The sequence below is a fragment of the Clarias gariepinus genome, chromosome 25 (genome assembly GCF_024256425.1).
Source record: "Clarias gariepinus isolate MV-2021 ecotype Netherlands chromosome 25, CGAR_prim_01v2, whole genome shotgun sequence".
Lineage (NCBI taxonomy): Eukaryota > Metazoa > Chordata > Actinopteri > Siluriformes > Clariidae > Clarias > Clarias gariepinus.
In genome coordinates, this window is record NC_071124.1 from 6431461 (window position 1) to 6455778 (window position 24318).

The 24318-nt window shown below is 37.0% G+C and overlaps 1 protein-coding gene across 5 annotated transcripts in view; it reads left to right on the forward strand.

Moving 5' to 3' along the window:
• LOC128512760 (syntaxin-1A) overlaps positions 1–13387 on the forward strand; it is a 107761-nt gene extending 94374 nt beyond the window's left edge. For 2 of the 5 annotated variants that reach the window (XM_053486164.1, XM_053486165.1), the window contains exons 7-9: positions 3305–3378; positions 4222–4359; positions 7551–7897. In XM_053486164.1, coding sequence (XP_053342139.1) covers positions 3305–3378; positions 4222–4359; positions 7551–7814 — 476 coding nt within the window. In that variant the 3' untranslated portion in view covers positions 7815–7897. Of the gene's footprint in view, positions 1–3304; positions 3379–4221; positions 4360–7550; positions 7916–9258; positions 11612–12344 lie in introns of those variants that run through there. The other 3 variants (XM_053486166.1, XM_053486169.1, XM_053486167.1) reach the window with 3 other exon arrangements.
• Positions 13388–24318: the final 10931 nt, after the last annotated feature.

Below are 24318 nucleotides of genomic sequence, written 5' to 3' on the forward strand. Positions count from 1 at the left end.
ATAATTTAATGATTTGCTATATTATATGCATTGTGTGATGACAGGGTAGCTCAGTGGTTAAGGTATTGGACTATTCACAGGATGGTCTAAGGTTTAAACCGCAGCACAACCAAGTTGCCCATGTTGGGCCCCTAAGCAAGGTCCTTAAACCACAACTGCCTGGATATTTAATTAGACAAATATATATACACTGCATAAGGACGTCTGCTAAATGCCATGCTGTAAGTGTACAGAAAGTCATATTTTGCATGAGACCATTTTCTCTTTTGTTAAATAGTGCACTTAGTGTTATATGGATCATCAGGTTTTACACAGACTTGTGGAGTTTGTGCCAGATAAAATGCATAAAAAAGGGGATGATATATCAAGTTATTGTTATTATAATAACATAGTGGGGTGCACGGGGCACGCCTGAACCTTACACCCCCCACCACCAGCATCCATGCGACCCTGCTGCATCAACTTTCTTATAATACACAAAACTGTTTTATTGTCTATAATGGATTTAGGCTTATATTTTCCTAAACCTTATTTCCATTTAGGTCCATATTTTAATAATACGGTCTAACATCATTAGGGATAACCTTTAACAACCAAGTGTCATATTGTTTTTATAAAACAGTTCTACAACTGAAAAAATTTGTTGAAGACACAAGACAAGACTGTTTTTTTGTTTGTGTATTCTAATTTAATTTTATGATCTTCTGACCCAAAAAATAGTTTGTAGATGGCTTTGTACGCCAAGCAAGAATTTTTGGTTAAATACAGAGCCACAAAAGGTTATAAACATATGATGTTCTTATTACAACAATATCCACCACACAGTGGTGTTTTGGTTACCTCTGTAGCCTTGCACCTGCAGGTTCCGGGTTCAGTTCCCACCGGGGTCTGTGTGCATGGAGATTGCATGTTCGGTTAGTTGGGCTCCAGGCCTCTGCGACCCTGTATACAGGATTAAGTGGTATAAACAATGAGTGAGTAAATGTAATAACTTTATTAACACTGGGTTGTTTACTTATTTACCCAGTATATTTTTTGTTATCCTATCGAACCTTGTTTTCTTACTGTCATAAGTTCTTCCCAGTGAGCTGTGTAAAATTGAAGGGCTGTAGTATTGAAAATAATATTTTCATGAGAAAAGGGAAGAAAAGAGAGGCTATGTAGCAACCACCATCTACTCAGACACACACCAGACTGAGTGCAGAGTGTGTATGAGCTCAAATGAGCAACTCTGGCTGATGTCCTATGGTGCCATCTCTCTCTGCTGGCATGACCACAGAGCAGCGTCTGGCTCTTAGCACTCACTGACCAGCAGGATGTCCTCCATTCAAGCCCAGAATGTTTAAAATATATATATAACTCATGTATCAACTTATTTTCAGTGAAAACATTTGAATATAAACAAATAACAATGTGAAGATAGAACACCAGACCAAAGTTCTGTATGAATCCTGGATGTTTTCTGATTTGAATCACTTATTCACTTAAATTCACTTATTACTTTATTATCTTGTAGGTAAGCACAAGACACACACATATATATATATATATATATATATATATATATATATATATATACTGTATATACAGTATACTTAGAAGTACTATAACTTCTAACTCACACATCACTCAAATACTGATTGAACACATCTGGACTTGATCACCCGCTTTTAATGTGTCTCTTTATACCAGTCATTATCAAGTCTTTATTGTCTCTCATTGTATTCTGACCTTCTGCCTATTTTCTGCCAGCACAGTTTATGTCCGGTTGTAGTTAACCTGTCTCCCACCTGAATTACGACCCTGATCATTGCTGCCATATTGTGTATCGTTCCCCAAGTTTATTCATTAAATTTCCAACCTGCACCGGCTTCCCCTTGTGCTTTTTGAACAATGCCAAGGCTTTGCAAAGACTCACGTTGTAAACCCTGACAAGCAGGCTTTACTTAAACGCATGTAAGGGGAATTTGTTAAGTCTGTTAAGGTTATTGTAATTTTGTGATGAATATATGCACAAATTTAAGTAAAAATGAAAGAAGTCTGAGTAGTTGCTGGTTCAATTCCCTATAGTAATATATAAGTTTCAGTAACTTATTATAGCAAATATAAACTCTTTTCACAAAAAGCCCTGGAGCGGATGGGGTTAAGGGACTTATAGGCAGCCTCAGTGGAATCTCAGCATTGTTTCTAGCTTTCCCACCAAACTCTAGTTGTACGTACTACTTGAGAAACAAAGAAACTAGGATTGGAATCATGGTAGAGGTGAACACCACCAAGAAAAGAAAACTAAAAGTTGGAGACAAAGTAACCAAACACATTGGTTCTCTGGGAGTGCATTCATAATTTACCAGTTAATCATACACATAGTACATAGTGTATTACAATGTACAAGGTGTTCGAGTCAAGCCGGGACTTTTGACGAAGAATCTTGTGAATAAAGTCATGCAAGACTTTAAGCATAATAATTTGATTGAACTCTTAGCTCCAGTAAAACATTTGAATGGTGCAAATGTTTTAAGTAAGGCTGTATTTCTGTCAATGACCATCCCAGCTCCGAGCGTTCCTGTGCACATTGAATTCCAGAAACACGGCTGGGATATTATGTCACATCCCACATACCAGTCCTGACCTCAACCTACATTTCCACATGTTTGGGCCATTAAAGGAGTTCCTGGGAGGTCAGTGTTTCAGACATGAAGCAAGCAGTCGATTATGGCTCTGGCGTAGTGAGAAAACTTTCTACGTTGATGATATTCAAGCACTAGTGAAACGCTGGAATAAGTGCATTAGTGCATAAGTGCATGAGCGGGGGTTTGTAAAGAGAAATAAAGGAAGCTTTCTCTTCATAACCGTGTTCTGTTACTCTGTACAGTCCTGGTTTTACTATTTTAATGTGCTCAGTGAATGAATGTTCAAGTAGTTCAAGTAGGCTTTATTGTCACTTGTGCTCTAGAACTGGGCAATACAATGATGAAATATCAATATCATGATAGATTATTCTCCAATTATAAACACAGTATATATTGTGATGCATTCTGTATCATAGAAATGTCTTTGAGTATTGCAAACAATAAACACACACACACACACCTACACACACACACATCTGGCCGAAAGTATCATACAATTGTATTTCTGTTATATACATTATGGAGCAAAGTGGATTATAACGTCATTACATTGTGTAATTTTGGCCTGAAACATGTCTGAGGTCCGGGAATGTAAGGTGGCTTATAAGCCAGGTCCAGTTAATCTATTCTGTATGTGTGTGTGTGTGTGTGTGTGTGTGTGTGTGTGTCTGTAGCTGGAAGGAATACAACAAATGAGGAGCTAGAAAGCATGCTGGAAAGTGACAACCCAGCTATCTTCACTTCGGGGGTAAGTGGAAATGCACAGTGTCATAGCTAAGTTTGATTAAAGGGCATCTTTGTTAAGGTCAGTAGTAGTATCTTGTTGTTGTTTTTTTGAAGACGACCTAAAGATCTTTTTTTAAAGGATTAGTCTGTGTCCACTGGCAGATGAGATGAGCACATTTTGCACCTTAGTGTCGTCCTAGTTATGCGTGTTCAAGTAAAAAACTCAATAAATGCAACTGAATATGAATATATAATGTGTTATGAAAAACTCATATATACAAATAGCAGGTGTACTATTTGTTGCTTGTCGTTTGTGTGTTTGTCAAATTTGTCCATTGGTTCACCCTTGTTGTCACAGTGTTCCGAACTAACTTCTAGTTCCCAATTCCTTGGTTTCTTTATTCGTTTTTGCAATACAACTCAATGTTTTTTTTTTTTTCAAAATGCAAAAGTATGATTCAGTCAAGTCCTTTCGTTTAGACTTAATTAAAAGGTAACATAATTTCCAGACTTTTGCTCAGTAATCTATTTCAGTAATTTGTTTATTTACTCATTTCTCGTTTCAATCCTCACCGTTTGTCTGTGTGCTTGCAAGTGTATGAGATTCATCTGCCCTAGGCGATACGGGCATTCAGGGAGCTATTGAAATTCCAGGCAGAGACACTGCAACCCTTGTAGCAGACTGAACAATTCTCAATTGTATCCCAGAATCATTTTTGATTTCAGCTGTGGTGCCTCGTAACAAGAAAATTGGCAAAGCCAGAGGTCAGAAAGTTTGCCGAAAATTGAGGGGGAATGATTGTTTGTTTGTGTGTGTGTGTGTGTGTGTGTGTGTGTGTGTGTGTGTGTGTGTGTCATTCTTTAGATCATCATGGACTCCAACATCACCCAGCAGGCCATGAACGAGATCGAAACCCGGCACAATGAGATCATCAAGCTGGAGAACAGCATCCGCGAGCTGCACGACATGTTCATGGACATGGCCATGCTGGTCGAGAGTCAGGTGAGAGATCGCTCCGGACCCGTCTCTCTTTATTCCTCCTCTCACCTCGACTCTGGTGCTTTGTGTCTCGGCTATGGTTTCTACTGACAGATGGCCTGTCAGTAGGAGGGAGATTTATCTCAGTGCTGTCCCATTGCCATGGCATCACACAGAAACACACACATACAGGAACACAGGCAAGCACGCTGCGTGTCTTTGAAAACCTTGTTAGAAAAGGCCAGTACGTGTTTCAGATAATTACATTTACACTCAGAGAAAACCACATCAGTGTCTGGTTGGAGATCTCGTCTCTCAGTGCATGGTCCCTCTGAGGTCTGCTTCGTCCCCGAGTGCAGGAAATGATTTTAGGAAAAGTTTCTTCTATTCTACACGCAATGTACGTGGAAGTTTGGCCATTTTTCAAACTTTAACAAATATGTTAGAAATGTTGCAGATTTCTGCTTTCTTTGTTAAATCACATGCAAAAAAAAAAAAAAAGACTAAAATTCATGCACACAAACACACACACTAATATTTAATTAGACTGCCTTTATCTTTGGATACAGCATGCATTTGCCAATCTGTTGCAACATCCCAATATTTATTTCCACCTAGATTTTTTTTTAATCTTTTAATGATGACAGCAGAAGTAAACTTTCTGGTAAAGTCTTCCCCAGCATTCTCATGACTTGGTGCTAATTCATGAGTAAAAATTATTCTTCAAGCTCTCAGAACCACTCGATTAATCTTGGCATCATCATTCTGGAATATACAAAAATCCATTGTCAATCAGTAGGTTAATGATGCTGAACCAGTTGAAGCAACTCCAGATCATAAATAGATCACTGTGCATGATGAGTGCATCGCTTCATGCACTTCCCTTCTTACCTTGTTGCACCCATCGCTCTGGATTAGGGTCGATCTGGACCTATTTAACCACATGACCTTTTTTTTACCATTGCTCCAAGGTCCAGGAAAAGAGCATTTTCTTTTTACTGCACTTGTGTAAAAAGGAAATTCTCTTTCATTCACTACGTAGCTCTTGATTCTACTGTTCTTTTTTTTTTTTTTTTTTTACAATGAGACTTCTCCAAGAGTTTACGTGATCAGGATCATTCGTTATTTTTATTTTTTACTGACCACATTTCTTTTGTAAATGTTTAACAATGCATTGGGCAGTTCTCAACCAGATTCCATTGATTTCAGCAATCTCTCTTTTTTTTGCTTGATGCTGGCCAATAAATTGACCTTTCTGAAACAGAGCCATTTCTTCTCCACAAGCACGGAATATATCTTCTGACACGTTCATTTAAAAAATGAGACACTACTCACTGCATCAAATAAGTTTAAAAGTATTGTTACCGGTACAGTGGTAAAGTGCTCCCCCCATCATCCATAGCTTGCTAGTTCGATTCCCAGGTGATGAAAGATGGCCTGGAGAGAGTTGATTGGCCGAGCTCTCTCAGTAAGGTGGGATGGAAGTCATGATTGGCTCTACAACAATCATAGGGCGTCTGTAAGCTCATGCAAGTGAAAGGAGCGTATAGCGATGTACTCCGAGTGTGTTCCGGCGCTCCCGATGGTGCGCGAGCGAGAAGTTCGGTCAGTAGTCAGTGTAAAAAAATTAAACAGTAATGTGTTTAGGGCAAATGTGTTTTGTGCTTGTACTGTCAGTACATATAATATTGCCTAAGCCTCTAATTGCATAATAATGCAACAGTTGAATAGTCAACGTTTCTTATCCTCAAAATAACTCACATTCTGCCTTAGGGGCCGAGATTTTTGCCACAACCTACAGTAAATAGTCATTTAGAGAATACATGCAAATTTATTAGATGCAGGTTAATTAGATAAAAATTGAACTGAAAAGAATATATATGTACAGTATGTGTGCTCTCACGAAATGGTCCACCCTGAAACACATTCTGAAAAACAATGTCCTTTTTTATGAAAATATTTATGACGTACTTAGCGATTCTGGTGCCGGAGCATGGGGGTGGTGATAGCAGTATCAGCAATAAAGTTGAATCTTCGCAACCGGATCTATTTAAGCAGAGTATACAGATAAGAGCATCAGACAGAGTCAAGGACTAAAGCACTGCTACATCGCTCTCTTCTCTGTAAAGCGAGCCATAAATCTCATTGCACCACAATTAGTTGGTAGTTAAATTGGCATACATACAAAATAATTCCTGGACGTCACACATGATCACATTAATTAGGAAGACTAATATACCAGAAGTTCAGGGTGGACTTTTTCCCTTAATGCAAAGTTGTTTTTTGTTAACAGTGTGCGTTTATGCATCTCACTTGTGAATTATTCATGTGTGTTAATAGTCAGTCTGAGCGAGTCTATTAACACAAACGTATTTGATTTAATAATTAATCTGACTAACCTGCACTCTCTCGTTCTCAATTCTCTGTGAAAATGAGGACTGTGACCTGCACAGAGTCTGCTTTTTTGCTCGGTGCGCTCTCTCTCTCTCTCTCTCTCTCTCTGTAATAGGCACTTAATAGTGTGCTGTGAACTTGGGGTCTGCACTAATTTCTAGAGGTAATTTATGTGTTAATCTACACTTTCTTTTACATAAACACTTACTTATTTTTAGAAGCAACCTGACTGCAAAATGCTATTTAAATTAAACGCCAATTTAACCTCAATTCAGTTTATTTAGTAATACTTTAGATGAAGACTTCCTAAACTAACATTATTTATTGCATTCATTAACATTAATAAATCATTTTATAGTCAACAAGCCATGAAATTGCTGTTGTAGGAAAATAATCAGTACATCGCAGCACAAACTGGAGTTGCTGTTAAAGTGCCAAAAGAATGTTTTAATTTTATTAAAATTAGGGGGGTTTTTTTGTGGAAAAAGAGTTTTATTCCTTTTTAGAATAAAATACTTATGATTTTTTCCCAATGATCAAATGTCTAATTTATTAATGAAGAAAATGTCTGTATAAAGCGTTATGGACAATGAGTGAGTGATTATGTGAAGAGTTATGTTTGCCCTAATTTTACTCACTGATGGGATACAAAAATGCATGAATCCGGGTTTTAAATTGGTTTATTATTAAAAAAAAAAAAAGGTAAGAAGGTTATATTTAGTTTGTTAATGTTTATGTACTGTAGTATCGCTGAATGTGTGACCAATTATTTTTAAATGATAATTCTTTTTTAATATTAAGTTCTTTATACCTTTCTACAGGGCGGACTTATGAACAACATTGAATCAAATGTACGTAATGCTCAGGAATATGTGGAAAAGGCCAAAGAAGACACTAAGGCTGCAGTTAAAGTGCAAAAAACAAGCAAGGTGGTGAGTAACACCTCAACCAGTCCACAGCTGCGGTCTAAACCCACGCTCTCTTTCTCTCTTTCCTGTCTTTTTCTTCTTCTTTTCTTCTCCCCTACCCTTCCTCCTCCTCCGTCCTGCTCGCGATGGGGCATGCACACGGTCAGGGGGAGATGATCGACCGTATAGAATATAACGTGGAACACGCAGTGGATTATGTGGAAAGGGCCGTGTCAGACACCAAGAAGGCAGTAAAGTACCAGAGCAAAGCGCGGAGGGTGAGTCACGTCAATGGCGCGTCATGGCATCATCGCACCCGTCTTTGCTTTCATATTTCCGTCTCATGTCGTGTTGTGCCAGGGCTTTGCTTTGTGCTCATGCTCATAAATGTCAGACTGGGACAAAAATGAGTGAGGTAAAAAAAAAAAAAAGGTGTTCAAGGAGCTAAAATAAAGCAATGAAAACCCACACAAATGCAAATTGCAGTATTTAGGGAAAGAAATATATCTCTATATTTAAGATATGCATATTTAAGTCATTAATAATGACTTATTAATCATTAAATACTATAAATCATTGGGAAACTTACTAGATTTTCAAAATTACTAGAAATATATATATATATTTTTTTTTACATGATGCTTTGATTTTTTTTCAGCATAAGAAAGTGTCAACCGCCAATCAGGTTGCAACTTGTGGATTAAAGGAAGAGCATCCGAGACTGTGTCCGTCCCTTTCCAACCTTAAAGGATCCTTTATACATAGCCTCGCCAAAATAAGAGTCCAACACTCAATAGATTGTTAGACCAACTTCATCTTTAATTACAGCACACAATGTGATGGCCTGTTCGTGTGTTTCACAATTTGAGTCCTGGCATATACCCGTACCATCAAGGAAGAAAGACTCCATAGATGTGATAATCTGGTTATTCAGTACATTCAGATTGTTCAGCTGGCTTCATTTTATTGCCACATAACGTTGCTGAGTCTAGACCTGAGCAACCCCAGATCATAACACTGTCTTCAGAGACTTGTACAGTGGACACTAGGGGCATCGTTGTGCGTCATTTTCCTTCCCTTCTTACCCTGACGTGCCCATCGCTCTGGAATAAGGTCATTCTGGACTCATCATGGACCACATGACCTTTTTCCATTGCTCTGAAACCCAAACTAAAGCACCCTTACAAATTAAAGCCTTTTTTTATTAGTCTCAATAACAAGTGTTTTTTTTTTTTAATGTACTCACAGCTATTTAGTCCCAATCCTGTGAGTTCTCGTTGCAGTGTGTGTGTGAAAATGGTCTTACTTTCTCTATCATGGTTCCGGTTGCTTTTTATGATGCGACCTCACCAAGCATTTAGGTGATCCATAATCACTGTCTTTTATTATTTAAATTTGGCTACATTTCTTTTGTAAAGTTGACGGTTCAACAATATCCTTTCAGGTTTTAATGTTGTTTTGGACAGTTCCTAATCCAATTCCAGTTATTTCAAATCTCCCTAGTTGCTTCCTTTGCTTGATGCAGGCCAATAACCTGACTCTTTTTGGCCAGACAGTGGATAACTCCAAAATATGGTTCCTTAAAAAGACCTAAATCCATCTCTTTTTGCCACTTTTACAGAAGTTGATCCTGTTAGGCGTGTGTGGGGCATTTTGTCTGCTCATCCTCATCATCTCGCTCGCTGTTGGACTCAGCTAGCACACAAAGAAGCCTCAGTTTGAGCCAAGATGAGTTTTCAGCGGAATTGGATAAATAGTCTCTCTGACCAGTTTAATTGCAATTAGTGAGAATGTTTCTATATGATTTGGGGTCAAGAAGAAGAATTTGATGATTTAAGAACTGATATATTTAATATATTGAGACACAAAATATTGAACCAAAATGTAAATTTTTTTTATAGTAAACTACAGATTATTTAACATGTTCATATCATCACAATATGTTTTTAACGTAATATAGATTTTTGTCTGCAGAAAAATGCAACACTCTGTGAGCTCACATACAGATTGTTCCAACTACCTCACTTTTTTCTCTCACTCTTGTGTGTGTGTAGGGTGTGTGGCGTTATGCCTGCTGTGTATCTGCATCACCACTGGCACTCGACTGTATAATGTGTGTTACATGTTCCTTTCAGTCTAATACTGTTTTTGACACGACCTCATTGACTTCCCATGATGATTATGATGTGTGTGTGTACTATGTGAATAATTGAATGAATAGAGTACCACAAGGACAGGTCTCAGGGGAAATGATGAAGTGTACTGTGTAGTCAGTTTTCTTTCTTTCTTTTTTTTTTTTGTTTTGTTTAGTGAATCGGGTTGCTTGCTAGTTTTTCAACTACATGGGATCAGCACAAAGTGAACTCTAAAACCCCATGGCCTGTGATCCTTTAAATTGGTTACAGTAGTGATAATGATTTTTAAACAGTTTTTAGCCTGTTTGAAGTGTCCCTTGAACTGATTTGAAATAGATTACATTCAAACCTCACAAGAAATATTTCACTGTATTTATTGGACACATTTACAGTACAAGTCAAAAGTTTAGGTTTATTTTCTACATTTTAGAACAATAGAAATTTTTTTTTAAACTGGGAAATAACACATGTAATTAAGTATCAACAACAAGAGTTAATTGTTATTTTAGGACACGATCAGCTGGTCAGCTGTCCAAATGCTCTGGAACAGTTCTTGCAAGAACTGTATTGTCAAGTGCCTTTGCTAAACCCATCAAGGACCATCATGAAACTTATAAAGACCTTCCCAGCCAATCCAGACCAAAACTTACCTCTGCCTTAAAATATAAAGGATTTATAGAGCATAAGTAGGAGATACATTTTAATATGTGATCTGTGTCAGAATGTTACAAAATAATAAAGGTTTGAGAAGCAGTGACAATAATGAGAGAAAACAAGAACATTTGAACGAGGTTCTGCTAATGCCATGATTGTTCCCTTCCGCCATTTTACATTTCAGTTTTGAGATGCCAGGATCAAAGATGTTGAATGACAAGACAAGTACGCTTATGATCTCAAAATAGAGCAATGTGCATTTATCGAGTTTATACTACTTCCTAGCTATGTCTCTGTCAGGTTCTCAATGCGTATATCAAATGGTCACCAATTTTTTATCACACACATGATCACATGCTCACCAGGTCTGATGAGATCGAAACAAGTTTTACTATGTCCAATCAGATCACATGGCACTGTTACTGGTAATTTATCACACACTTACTACGTAGTGATTGCGTCCGGGTGGTATATATACCATAAAATGCGCAAATCTTTTCACCATGAAGTGACAGTGTGAGGAATTGGATTCGGTATTGTACTAGACGATTCCCTGACCATAACATAGACTCCTGCATGGGCGCCATAAACCTGGTAAGCACCAGGAGGATGTAATATGAACTGAATGTGATCTTCTACAACATAGCAACAAAAGTCCTACCATGGTCATAGCACATGGAAGAGGACTTCGTGAGAACTCCATTGATGGAGCAACAAAGCAGTGGCATTGCAAAACGCCATCCAATCTGTCCTGTCTGCGCCAAACCCCAGTTCCCATTTGTACAAGCTCTTACTGCCAATCATCCAATTTTTTTCCGGACGTAGTGGGAGCATGGTTCAGTGCGACATTTGAAGTGTCCCTTGAACTGATTTGAAATAGATTACATTTAAACCCCTAAAGCTCAAGAAAGACAAAGAACAAGAAATATTTCACGGTGTTTACTGGACACATTTACAGTACCAGTCAAAAGTTTGGACACAAGTTTAGATTTATTTTTTATCTATTTTTTTTATTATTCAAAACTGAGAAAAATCACATATGTAATTGTGTAATTAAGTAACAACAACAACAGTTAATTGTTATTTTAAGACACAATAAGCTGGTCAGTTGTCTAGCTGTTCCTGGAGCGTTAGCAGACTCAGAAATCCCCAATTAACAAGCAGCACCTCAGATTAGAGCCGTTATGAAGGATTTACAGAGCATGGTTTTAAAAGATTATATTTTGTAAGATTAAAAAGCATTTAAAGAATTTTAGGCTTTTTTATGGTGTCAGAGAAATGCTTATGTGGTGTGTTGATGCTTATGTGGTGTGTTGATGTAAAACACAAATGAAGTGTAACAAGATGGTGACTTTGCTACAAGCAAGGATGCAAGCAAACAGAAAGACGATGCCAGTTCATACAGAAATCTCACTGGGAATAAAAGGGAACTTTATCCACCATGAAAATGACAAAAAATTGACCAAATCTCAATGAGAAATGTCCCCACACACACACACACACTGAGTCATTTCCTCAGAAATCTAAAGGCTTTAGAGAGCCACAAAGACAAGAAATGACTCAGTGGAAGTCAGAGAGTGCGGGTTAAAAAACAGTATTAGCACAACTGTTATCTTCTGTGAAGATGGCATGTCTGTCTGTGCCTTTTTTATTTCATTTTTTTATCTCATAACCTCATAAACAACGCCCCCAAGTGGCGTGTGTAGTGTGTGAATTCATCCGCTGCATGTCTGAGTTTGGATTTACAATGCATTTTGTGAATATTAAGCCCGTTCAAAGTTTTTTTTTTTTTTTTTTTTTGTATAACCCCTGTGCAATCATTTTGCCTCTAATAATGATTAAAAAGACTATTAGAATGATTAACTCTGCAGTTCTTCTCTTTTCATGCTGCCTGGATTTCTTGTTAACGCCTTTGCAGAAGAAAATTATGATCATCATCTGCTGTGTGGTGCTAGGGATCGTTATTGCTTCCACTGTAGGCGGGGTGTTGGCCTGAACCACACGACAATTAAAATGTAACAGCAAACCTATACATGCACACTCACACACTCACACAGACGGAGATACAACACGCTGTTTCTTGGCAGCGTACAATCAGTACAAGAAAAATGTAATCATGTAAAGAAAGAAAAGGAGAGTTTTTTTTTCCCCGCATGAGGCTCTATTTTGTAAACGTGCAGTTCTGCGGTGTGTTGCCCTGGATGTCCTGTGTCCTTGTATTAAAATAAATAAATAGATTGCATTTATTTTTCATTAAATATTAAAGTGCTGATAAGAGTTGCTGTATTAATACAAAGAAACTCACACGTGATCACTGCCATTGTCTCTCCACAAAGCTGAGAGAGCCGAACAAAGCCAAATATGCAAATGTATTGCATATTTTTCTTCTAAAAAAATGACATTGAGGGCAAGATTGTCAATGATTAGATAGTCACAGGTTAAATGTTGGTGTAGAGCTTGGGACAAAAGACTGAATTATTATTTTTCTCACTGATATTAATATCAGCTGACGTGTAATTCTGAAAACATGGCATTTTCAATCATCAACTGTAGTACGCTGAATGCAGCTCATAAACTTCCTGATACTAAACTGATGCACTTAGCATCAAACATGGCTTAAAGTGTATCGAAATTACAAGCATTGATTTATACAGAGCCGCTGAGGTGACATGGTAGTTACTGTTTTTTAATAAGGTGTAGAAATTAATTTTATGCAGAGGTGGAAGGTAACTTGAGTCCATATTTCACATATCTGTACTTTACCTGACTAATTTTATTATTGGATACTTTTTACTTTTACTCCATTACTTCCTATAACAAATATTGCTACTTTTTTCTCCACTACATTTTGCGTTACAAAAGTACACTGGTGCATTTTAATCGAAGCAGTGCCACCTGCAGGCTATTTTTCACAGTTGCATGACTTGCCTTCCCTATTCCTGTAGCAGGCGTTTGAAATCAGAATTGCCGGTAGCGTAAAACCGCATAATCACAGTTGCAAAGCAGACACACACACACACACACACACAGATAGAAAGAGATTCTTTTAATATGACTTGAAGGCTATAGTAAGCAACACAAGTCAGTTCTTTTGATACATAAGTAAATGATACATAAGTTAAGCACTTTTTTTTTTTACTTTTGCTCAAGTAGAATTGTAAATGGAGGACTTCTACTTTTACTTGAGTAATATTTTTATTTTCTATTTTTACCCAAGTATAGATTTATGTACTTTGTCCACCTCTGTATATTTTTTAAAACACAAGCAAGACTCTGGATAAGGTTGGGTGCTCATGACATGGCATGTGCTGAATGTTTTATAATGAAATTGCGTTTATAATTTAAAAATCAACATTTTTTAAGACAAATCAAAGGCCCAATTGGCAAATCCAGAAGAAATAACAAGAAAAAACGAGGCAAGGGTTAAAGTTTGTGGTGCGCTTAGCTGATTGTAGTTGATCTGCGATCCATATGGGTCACTATCCAAGGTTCGGCATTATTGGTTGCAAAGTTTAACCATAACAATACAATCTGTCGCTGCATGATGGTTGTATATTTCCTGTTTATTTAGAATATTTTTCCTATTGCTTCGAGTGTAGTGTGTTTCGTTATGTTAGTACTAAAAGCCAGAGGTGGAAGGTAACTAAGTACATTTACTTCACTAATGTACTGAAGTACGCACATTTGCACTTTTATCAGAGTAGTTTTAGTAATGAATACTTTTTACTTTTACTTTACTCAACTACATCCTACAACAAATATTTGTCCTTTTTACTTCACTACATCTGTGCATGGCATTGCGATACGTAACCAGAGCAATGGATAGGCTTTGAAGTGATAATGCTGCCACCTGCTGACTTTTGTCCTTTTACTTAACTAGACATGGACATGGAAGACTCCTACATTTACTTCAGCAATACAGGATTTGTATACTTTGCCCACCTTTGCTTATACAGTAGCTACAGTCGTCTAATGTAATTGCTTTCTTGATGTCTGGCTTATTTTACAATATTTGCCATGAACAAAGAGAAGCATGTCCCAGCCACAAAATAGAAATAAATCGCACAACTCAAAACTGAATTAATTGCCTTAAATATTAATGTATGGCAACATATTATTAAAAACTGTCATCTCAGCTGCTCTGTAGATTTCTATATAATTTATACTGCGCTGCTGAACACACTTAATTCCTTTTCATAGCATACTAATTAGTAATTAGTAACAAATGACTCCTGTTTCCCCTCTTAAATATTTAATAGACTTTTCCAATTTGTGTGTATTTATGCCAAACTATCGTTACCTGAGAATCCGAGTGGTTACCGCTTTGTGATTGGAAAGCATTTTTAAATATTTTTAGGGAGGATATTTCCGGTATTTATGTCTGTATGCACTATTATCATCCTCTTCATTAGAGCCCATCTCGCAGCTGCTTTTTTGCCAGTGGCTATAGTTTCCATTCTGCCTTATTTCTGTATACTACATTTAGGTGTGAGTGTATATGTGTGTATGCATGAATGAACGTTGTGTGCATGCCAACTGGGGGCCAAGTTTTGTATGTAAGTGTGTGTATTAAAAGCCTGTTAAGGTGTCTGTAGTATGCCACTTGTGTCCTTGTTCTATAGAAAGTGTACATTACTATAGTATTGGGGTGATGTCAAAGTCCCTCTGCACAGATACTGCCAATGACATAACTGATAGTGTGTATGGAATATGATGTGATTATTGAGTATATATTGTTGGTGGAACTGATCAAGATCATAATCCCACGTTTCTGTCTCGCTTGGTAATAAGCCTTCAAGCGGGCTAATCAAAAGTGCTGTCTTGATTTTTTTTTTCCCTCGTTTTGTGAAACACTACCTAGCCAGGTTATTTCGGCTGGGTTCAGACAACCAGACCACCTACTTATGTCACTGCCTCTGCGTTGCGAATTAATGTTATGTATGTTTGTTTTTTGGGTTTCATTTTTAAGTAAATCTTGTCTCAATACCAATCCTGCTGTCTTGTCATTATTTCCTTGCAAAAGAGAAACCTGATGATTTGTATTTAATGTTCTGTTTAATGTTTAAACAGTTGTATGGAAATTTGTCTGGCTACCTCGATGACCTGCAACTAGGCCATCTATATTTTGTAGGGCTGCTACCCTGCGGAGGCTTGGAGAACGGTGCATCATTGCATGCAACATTAGAGCAAAAGGACGTCTAACTTTCATGAGTCCGTGCCTTATAAAGAAATGATTCCACAGGACAAGGCCAGGTCATGGGGTGACCTAGTATTATACTGCACAAATAAGTCACAGGTAGTGAGGTGGGTTAGGTCCAACAATGCCTACACCATGTTTCACTTCATGGTAATATAATGTTCTCACCAATAAATGTTTATTGTGACAAAGGAGATGGACTCCAGTGTGCATGGGCATTTATGTGTCATTTGTTGGTGATCCCCAGCGGAAGGTACCCTTACAATGTCAGCAATCCCAGGGAATCTTTTTTTCCTCCATGCAGATGGTAGTGGCATACAGCTTGGTATTACTGACTTCATATGGGAGCGCAGATGCCAAATACAGTATACACTTTAACCTACATAGATAGTTCATGCAGTATGCAGTATTGGACAAATAAGTTTGGTAGATTGTAAAAATGCATTTTTTCAGAAAAACTTTTAGTACTTTTGAACACTTGTTTTCTGAGGCATTTTTATTAATGCAACTGTAGACAGCATACATGCTACTGATTGTGATGCACTAATCGTACAAAGTGTATGTTATCTAAAAGTTTGTGCTCTATTAGTTGTGACAAACTAGAAAACTTTTACTTTGTATTGTCAACATTACTAGCATGTTTGATCATTTGTATTAGTGGTGTTAAACTGCAGAATTAGCCAGAAAGCTGACCTTGCTGTAAAAATTGCATAAGCCATAACATATAATAAACACTAACCTCATAAAAGAAATCTATCTGCATGTCTAAAATCTGACTCTAACACGAATTTGCATGACAGGACCCTTTAATTAACTTAAAAAAGGAAGTGGTGCCACTGTGGACAATCACACATTGTAAAATTTTAAGTATGGTGGGTATTGATACAAAATGTGCCCTGAGTAATATGCTAAAATAACTCATGAAATTATGGGAAAAACTAAAAAAAGTAGACAAAGAGAGCCCCTCGAAATACAGTATATGGGACCTCGTTAACGACTGTTGAGAGAATGCCAAGAGTATGCAAGAGAAATAAAAATCTTGAAAAAAACTAGAAATAACTAGGAAATACTAAACCATCCAGAATGATTCTGGAGTGTTTATGGGCACTGCCCTGAAAACCACTGGTTGTGTCCAGGAGTGCCTCAGGAGTGAGTCTACTCATGCCAGAAAAAGTACTATGAGAGAAATATAGCAATATTTTTTTCTTAATTACATAGCTTTTTGCCAAGATTGGCGAGATTGAAGAGATGCTTGGGAAGTTTAAAGATTTTCCTACGAGATTCCATGCTTTCCAGTAAATATACCAGGAGTACGTCAGTTTTCTCACCAAAATTGCTTAGCGAGATTTCTTGTCGGACTGTGTATGTATGTGTAAAATTGGCTTAAGTGTTTGATATCCAATCAGTTGTCTTCTGATTGTTCAATGGGCCGTGGTAATTTCATTTTCAACTGTTCCAACTGGTCAAACTGTGTTAATTTCTCTCACCTTCTGAGACCTTATCCATTGGTTATCCGGCCCTTTTTGCTGGATTCTTGTTGTTGATGATTGTCAGTTCTTTTGGCCTGATCCTGTATCGGGAACATGTGCTAAAATACAAGTATATAACAATGGCCAATTATACACTATAAAAGTCATGTTTCAGATGGGTCAACATATTGACTTTCGTCAAACAAAGAAATAAAGAAACTGCAAGAATGACTGGAATTGGGTTAAGAACTGACTATTGATCAAGAGTATTGGGAATCATGTAAACTGATGCACCCATCATGACAAGTGAAATATTATATTGTATTAATTATAATTTTTTGCCCAGGCAATTTAATTATTTTAACATTAAGGATATCTGCTGTATACGAAGAGCTTTAAAGCCAAATTTACCTTCAAGTGCCAAAATGTATTATATTCAATATAAAAAAAATATATTCCATTATCATATTACATTAAATCCAACCAAAGAAGGTGGAGGCAAAAGAAAGAGATGCCAACTTTATACACTAACAGATTAAAAAAAGCTTTTTGTGCCATAGATGTGATGTATATATTTGCAAAGAACATGCAACGACTTTATAAATTAAACTTAAAATATTATGCCGTAAATCCATACATTAATTTAATCGTGCAATTTAGAAGACGCTAATAAATGGACCAATGATGCCCCTTTACTTAACTGATTGTTTTTTCCAAACAGAGCAGAATCAAAATAACCACTAAAACCAATAAATGTAAAAATGTGACAGTCCACAATTACAGCAGTCTAGTCTGAGAAATGACACTGTCTGCGTTCAACTAGCTGCTTAATCTTTGGTAAAAAAAAAAAAAAAAAGATCGCTACACAGTGAGCCGGAGATTTTCTTTGCATATTTGGACCGTCACAGTGTTCACCACACAGGGGACGTAATGTCAACTGATCGAAGACAAATAAAGAGGTGAAAGTCCAGACAGAACATGAAAGTCTGTTGGCCGTTAGCTAACTCGCTAATGTTGAAGGGGCACCTGATAGCTGACCTTATGTCCAGATAGTCAGCAAAGCTAACAATGTATTAATAACATGTTTTTATTAAAAAAAAAAAAAAAAAAAAAACAGACACTTTATTGCACTGTATTATTATCGTATTCCTAATTACGGGCCGGGTCAGGATTGACTCACTGTGCAGTTTGGATCAGGACCTGAGTGCAGACTTACTTTTAGACACTATATTCTCCAACACTTTCCTATTAGTGTAACAGTCACAGCTGAACCTCGTAGATTAATAAATAAATAAAAGGTTAAGTCACATTTAAGCGATTGTAAGCGTTTGGCCTGATTTTAACACTGTTGTTGTTTTCTGTGGATGTTTTGCAGTCAGGTGACGATATTTAAAAATAAACAAACTACCAAATGAATAACATAATACTCACTAGCTACTTAGACACAACAATGTGCTAATGTTGCAGGCTAGTTAGCTTAGCTAATGTTTCTGCACAGTGTTTCTATAGGAATTTAGCAATTTTTTAGCTCTTATTTTTTTACTCAAGTCAAATTTAGCCATGATCATTATCCTAAACCATAAGCCATGTGTTTTATGTGTATATATTTATATATGTATACATTCACCTACTTTTTATTTCCTGATTGATTTTCAGTTTTAACACTGTTTGTGTTAGAAAGAGAAACAAACAAAGCTCTGTAATTAACTCACCAGTGGTAATTAACCCCTCCCCCTTTAGGCTCCTCCTCCTACCGTCACCATGACGACCCGACGTCACTTGTCAGAGTGGCACGCGCTGTTTCTTCATATTATCTTATATTCGATTATTAACACAAAACACATTTTTATCTTGTTTTCATATTTTTTCATATTAATTCTATTCACAGTAGATGATATATTTATAGTTCAATAATATAGAAATAGTAAACCTTATCTTAATACTGTATGCACATCTATACACAAATATACACAAGTTAAAGTATATTTAAGTATATTCAATTATTTTTTAATTGTTTAAAAGTTTAACAAATGCAGACAAAACCTACTGTACACTCTCAAAATATTCGTGTTTATTTCAATTTCAGATTCTTATTCATGAGTTTTGAAATAAAAGGCGCCCGAGCGCCCCCTAGTGACCAGCCGCCACTTATGCAGTCCTACCCCATAATTCTTTTAACAAAATAATGACTAATTTTAACTTTTTGTAGTTATAAACAATCAGATATTTTTCACTTTTATTAATCATATACATAATAAAATCTAATAAGAAACATTCTGATTAGCACTATTTATGCACCACAGAAAGAAAAATATCAAAATATCGTTTCATTTGCAAAAGGGCATAAATGTGTTAACCTTTTTAGCCAGGACATCCATTACCTACAGTTTACCTTTATAAAGGTGAAAAAAAATCTAATTTTATTTAGTACTAAATTATCTGATCCCAGTCCAAGTGCTGTTGGATGCTGATCAACTGATCAACTACTGATGATTTTAAAATTTTTCTTGGACAATGCTAAACATCAGCTTGAGTGAGAAATGAATCCTGGACATCTGCAGTTCATCTCGAAAAATTAGAATATCATGAAATTAAAATGCTCCTTTTGTTTATTTATTTATTTTTTACCAAACTATCACTGCTCCACTATGAGAATAAACTGTATCATTTCTTACCTTCCTGGCCATGTTGATCACTGTGTACTCATTGTGAGGCACAGAACCTCCAGGTACCTCTGAGGTAAACATGGAGAAATTAGCAAAAGAAAAAAAAAAGGAAAGTCTAGACACCACGGAAAACCTTTTTCCGTCAACAAGCTGCTGTATGTCAGGACTTTTCCTCAGTCATCAACACTCATTTTGAGGTTTTATTATAAATGATCAAACATTTCCACACACACACTACAATGATAAGTCTCTTTAAATATATTTCCCTAATTTTATACACATTTCTTCAATGCAATATGACACAAAAAGAAAAAAATATTTTAAAGTTCTTAAAAAACAAGCATGTAATAATGTAATTCATGTAATAATGTAATGTAATAATATTTGAATAAAATAATAATACTTGTCTATCACCCCCTAGTGGAGCTCACCCAATATGACAGTTTTTTATGTTGTAGTTCAAGGACCAAAGATAATTTATACAGACTTAAAGATCCAACTCACTTCCCTTTAGGAAAGAATTCAAGTATCCTCAAAAAATCCCCAATACTTCTCATTGTTACCTTTATGATTTATGTCAGGAGCCGTTGACTAAATATCATTCTATAGATTAATGTGGCTTTCGCATTTTAGCAAATGGTGCTAACAGTCTACATGCGATTTGATGAACCCACAAGGCCTCTGAAGGTGTGCTGTGGTGTCTGGCACCAGGACATTAGCAGCGGATCGTTTAAGCACTATTTTAAGTTGGGGACTCCATGAATCAGACATGTTTGGTTCATGTTTGGTTTGGGATTAAGATTTGGGGGATTTGGAGGCCAGGCCAACAGCCTTGAGCTACTACAGAGACATCAGGGTGGCCTTCGGTTCCAACAGGCATAAATGAGCCCTTGTTCCTGTCACTAGTGTATTGGTATATAATTGATAGCTAATGTTAATCTCATGGTGCATAGTGCATGTACACAGTCAGGCCAAGGCTTTAAACTTATATTCATTTAATAGGTACAGTAAAGGGTCAGAGCTTCAGGAACCCTTGCCCTGAGCAGTGCAGTAGTCCAGCAGTGTCAAATGTAAATTCTGTCTGGACCCCATCAGCATTTTTAAATACAATGGTCACTACTGGCCTCCATGGTGCCTAATTAACTAAAGAGGTTACTAGATGGATGGTATGAGTCATTTCTTTGAATGCTGTTAACAAAATCCTCCTCCTCGACCTCGTCCTCTTCGACCTCGTCCTCCTTGACCTCGTTCTTTGCATCTTTTTGGATCCATTGTTTTAAACCTGAATGAGCTGACTTTGGCCTTTTTATCTATCCATCAAAGTGTTTGATTGGTGTCTGATAAATTTTGACTCCCAGTTTCCACTTGGTTAATAGTGTGCTAATTGAGCTCAAGCTGTGCTGACTTAAGGTAACATTATTGAATGCTGTTAGGAAAATAAAGGACACAAAATAATTGTTCATTTTCGTTGCTTTTTCGTTACTACTTTCGTTTTGCGTTTCGTTAGGTCCAGTGGTAGCTCAGTGGTTAAGGCATTGGACTACGGTTCGGAAGATCCCAGGTTCAAACCCCACAACCACCAAGTTGCCACTGTTGGGCCCTTGAGCAAGGCCCTTAACCCTCAACTGCTCAGTTGTGTAATGAGATAAAAATGTAAGTCGCTCTGGATAAGAGCGTCTGCCAAATGCCTAAATGTAAATGTTGCTGAACTTCTACTGAAGCATTTCTATTAAAATACGAGGAGTGTTCAAGTCTAACCAGGACGTGCAATGAAATTTCTCCTGTCTGTAGGAACTGTACACACAATCACTCAATTACACCACTCGCACTCTACAGGAACTCGCTGGGAGTTATCTTCACGTCCTCCGTACAGTCCTGATCTCGCTCCAAGCTATTTCCACATGGAGTTCCTGGGAGGCCAGCGTTTCAGATCCTATTTTTAATTTTAAAAAAATAATGTAGTGTAATCATAATGTGCAAATCTAACTCCAACAACCTCACAACCTCAGAGCAATAAAAGGCTCATGCCTTCACCACCCCACCCGCCCCCATGATCTTTGGCACCCTCTAGAGGTGTGTGTGTACCCAGGTGGTGGACCATTTGGTTACAATACCATGTACATCATTCATTTTAGTGGGTTTTTTTTCTTCTTATAGTTAGATAATTATCTATAATGTTAATCCGTAAAAAAAAAAAAACATATATTTAAGTAAAACCAGACCTGACCCGAGAAAGCTGTATATAGCCCAGTACATAGAAATGATTATGAACCTTTTTTTTTTTTTTTGGTTAGTTTTTCTTCTTCTGCTTATTCTTCTTATTATTATAATTTATCAGAAGCAGACTCAGCAGATACATATGCAAATATTAACCAATTCTCAGCTGAGTGAAACCTGCACTGGAATGGGCACTTCCTGTGTGCGTGTGGTTAAAAAGCCGCAGATGAGCTGCTTCCTGTTTTTTTTTTTTTTTTTTTTTGAGTCACACAACACATCCTGACAGGTTTAGAAATAAAATGCATTTTATTATGCATATGTTTTTCTTTTCTTTTCTATTCATAATGCAAAAATTCTTCACAAAGTTTCAAATGATGGGGGCATTCAGGGGAGGGTCTTGCATAGAAATCACATAAATATTTATTGACCATGAGACAAAAAAATATATATAAATACTTGTAGAGTGTACACGCTATGGCTCATATGATAGAGACACATGTGACTGGCATTTCCGTCTCATCTGTGGTTATAAAGAGGCGAGTCTTGCTTTCCTGAGCTGCTGTTTTGTTTTGTTTTCACACACAGAGAACAACTCAGCTATACACTAAGCGATACCAACTTACCCTGGTTTCTAACACATAACATATTTATATCCTATGAAATTAGATACGTGTGAATTATTAAAGATTGAAATAAAATTTTCAGCACTGATGCCCGATCATGCATCTGATGATTATAGGGTTTTATTTGGAGCACACACTCATTCACTTGGTCACTCAATCTATCTAACCACTTCACTCTGATTTAAGCATATCCTATGTGTGATGTGGGAATGCACGTTTCCTTAGCCAATCCTCGACTTTTGTGTTTTCAGGAGCGAGAAAAACTGAGGACCCAGAGTCCACCCACATGGACACTGTGAGAATGAAGAATGTCAATCAAAAAAAAAAACATTAGTGTGTATATATATATATATAAGGAAAACATATCATGTATTTAATAAAGCAAATTCATTACGTAAAATTATTTCTTTATATGGCACAAAAAATAAATTACACTGCCTGGCCCAAAAAAAGTCACCAGATGAATTTATCTAAGCAAATGGCGTCAGGAGACGTATCCTGTAGGTGGAGCAAAGATTTTACTCTGTTTAAAAGGTCAAATTATTATGTATAAAAATACATTAAACCTTGTAAGGATAGTGGTGCACTATCATTTAAAAAAAGAAATGTTAATGATCATGACTAAAGATCACGTAACGGTTAGTGAAATCAAATCAAACCGAAAAAAACAACAACAACAACAACAGTAGAACATACTGCTTGTATGCTTAATAGTGCAAGTAAAAGCATATACTGAATGACCATCTTTTACCATCAGTGGATTGTTTCTTCCCTGATGGCACGGGCATAATGTAAGGTGAAGACGATGCCAGCATTCGTCAGGCTCAAATTGTGAAAGAGTGATCCAGGGAGCATGAGACATCATTTTAACACATGGTTTGGCCCCCCAGACCTCATCCCCATTGAGAATCTTTAGTATGTGCTGGAGAAGGCTGTACACACCAGCCTGACTCCCCCAGCATCATTACCAGATCTTAGAGAAAAATAAACGCAACTCTGTAATGTCAAACTGCACAAGATTATCGAGACAATGCCACGGCAATAATTAAAGCAAAAGCCGGTCCGATGAAATGATCAAGGGTGCGAGCACTTTTTTGGCGAGGTGGCGCAGTGTGTACAGTCATTCCCATTTTACACATTGCAGAGTAGCTTACGTATGACCTAAATAAAAACATTTTTGTTCTATTGCTTACTTAGATTTTGTGTACGTGATGTTGTGAGTGTACGCCCGCCATGACCCTGTATACAATATAAAGCGGTATAGGCGATGAGTCAGTGATTTTGAGTCAGTGTAATGATACATGAACTGCCATACAAAAGAAACAGAATTATTATTAACTTACTCATCTTCTATACCACTTTATCCTGTATTCAGGGTCGCGTATATACTCACACACTACGGGCAATTTGGGAACGGCAAAGACAAACTTTGTATGTCTTTGGGAGGAAACTCACTAAGCACAGGGAGAACATGCAAACTCCACGCACACAGAGACGGGAATCGAACCCGGACCCTGGAGGTGCAAGGCGACAGTGCTAACCACTAAGCCACTGTGCCTTTGACTCTAAATTATTCACACAGCACAGGATCCTGTTCGATAAGTTTGTTTAAAATATGTCTTGTATGGAGACATTTATAAATTCGTGATACTTACAAAAACACAATACAAATTGAATCAGCACATAGGTATTATGATAATATGGTATCAGGAGGTCTTTA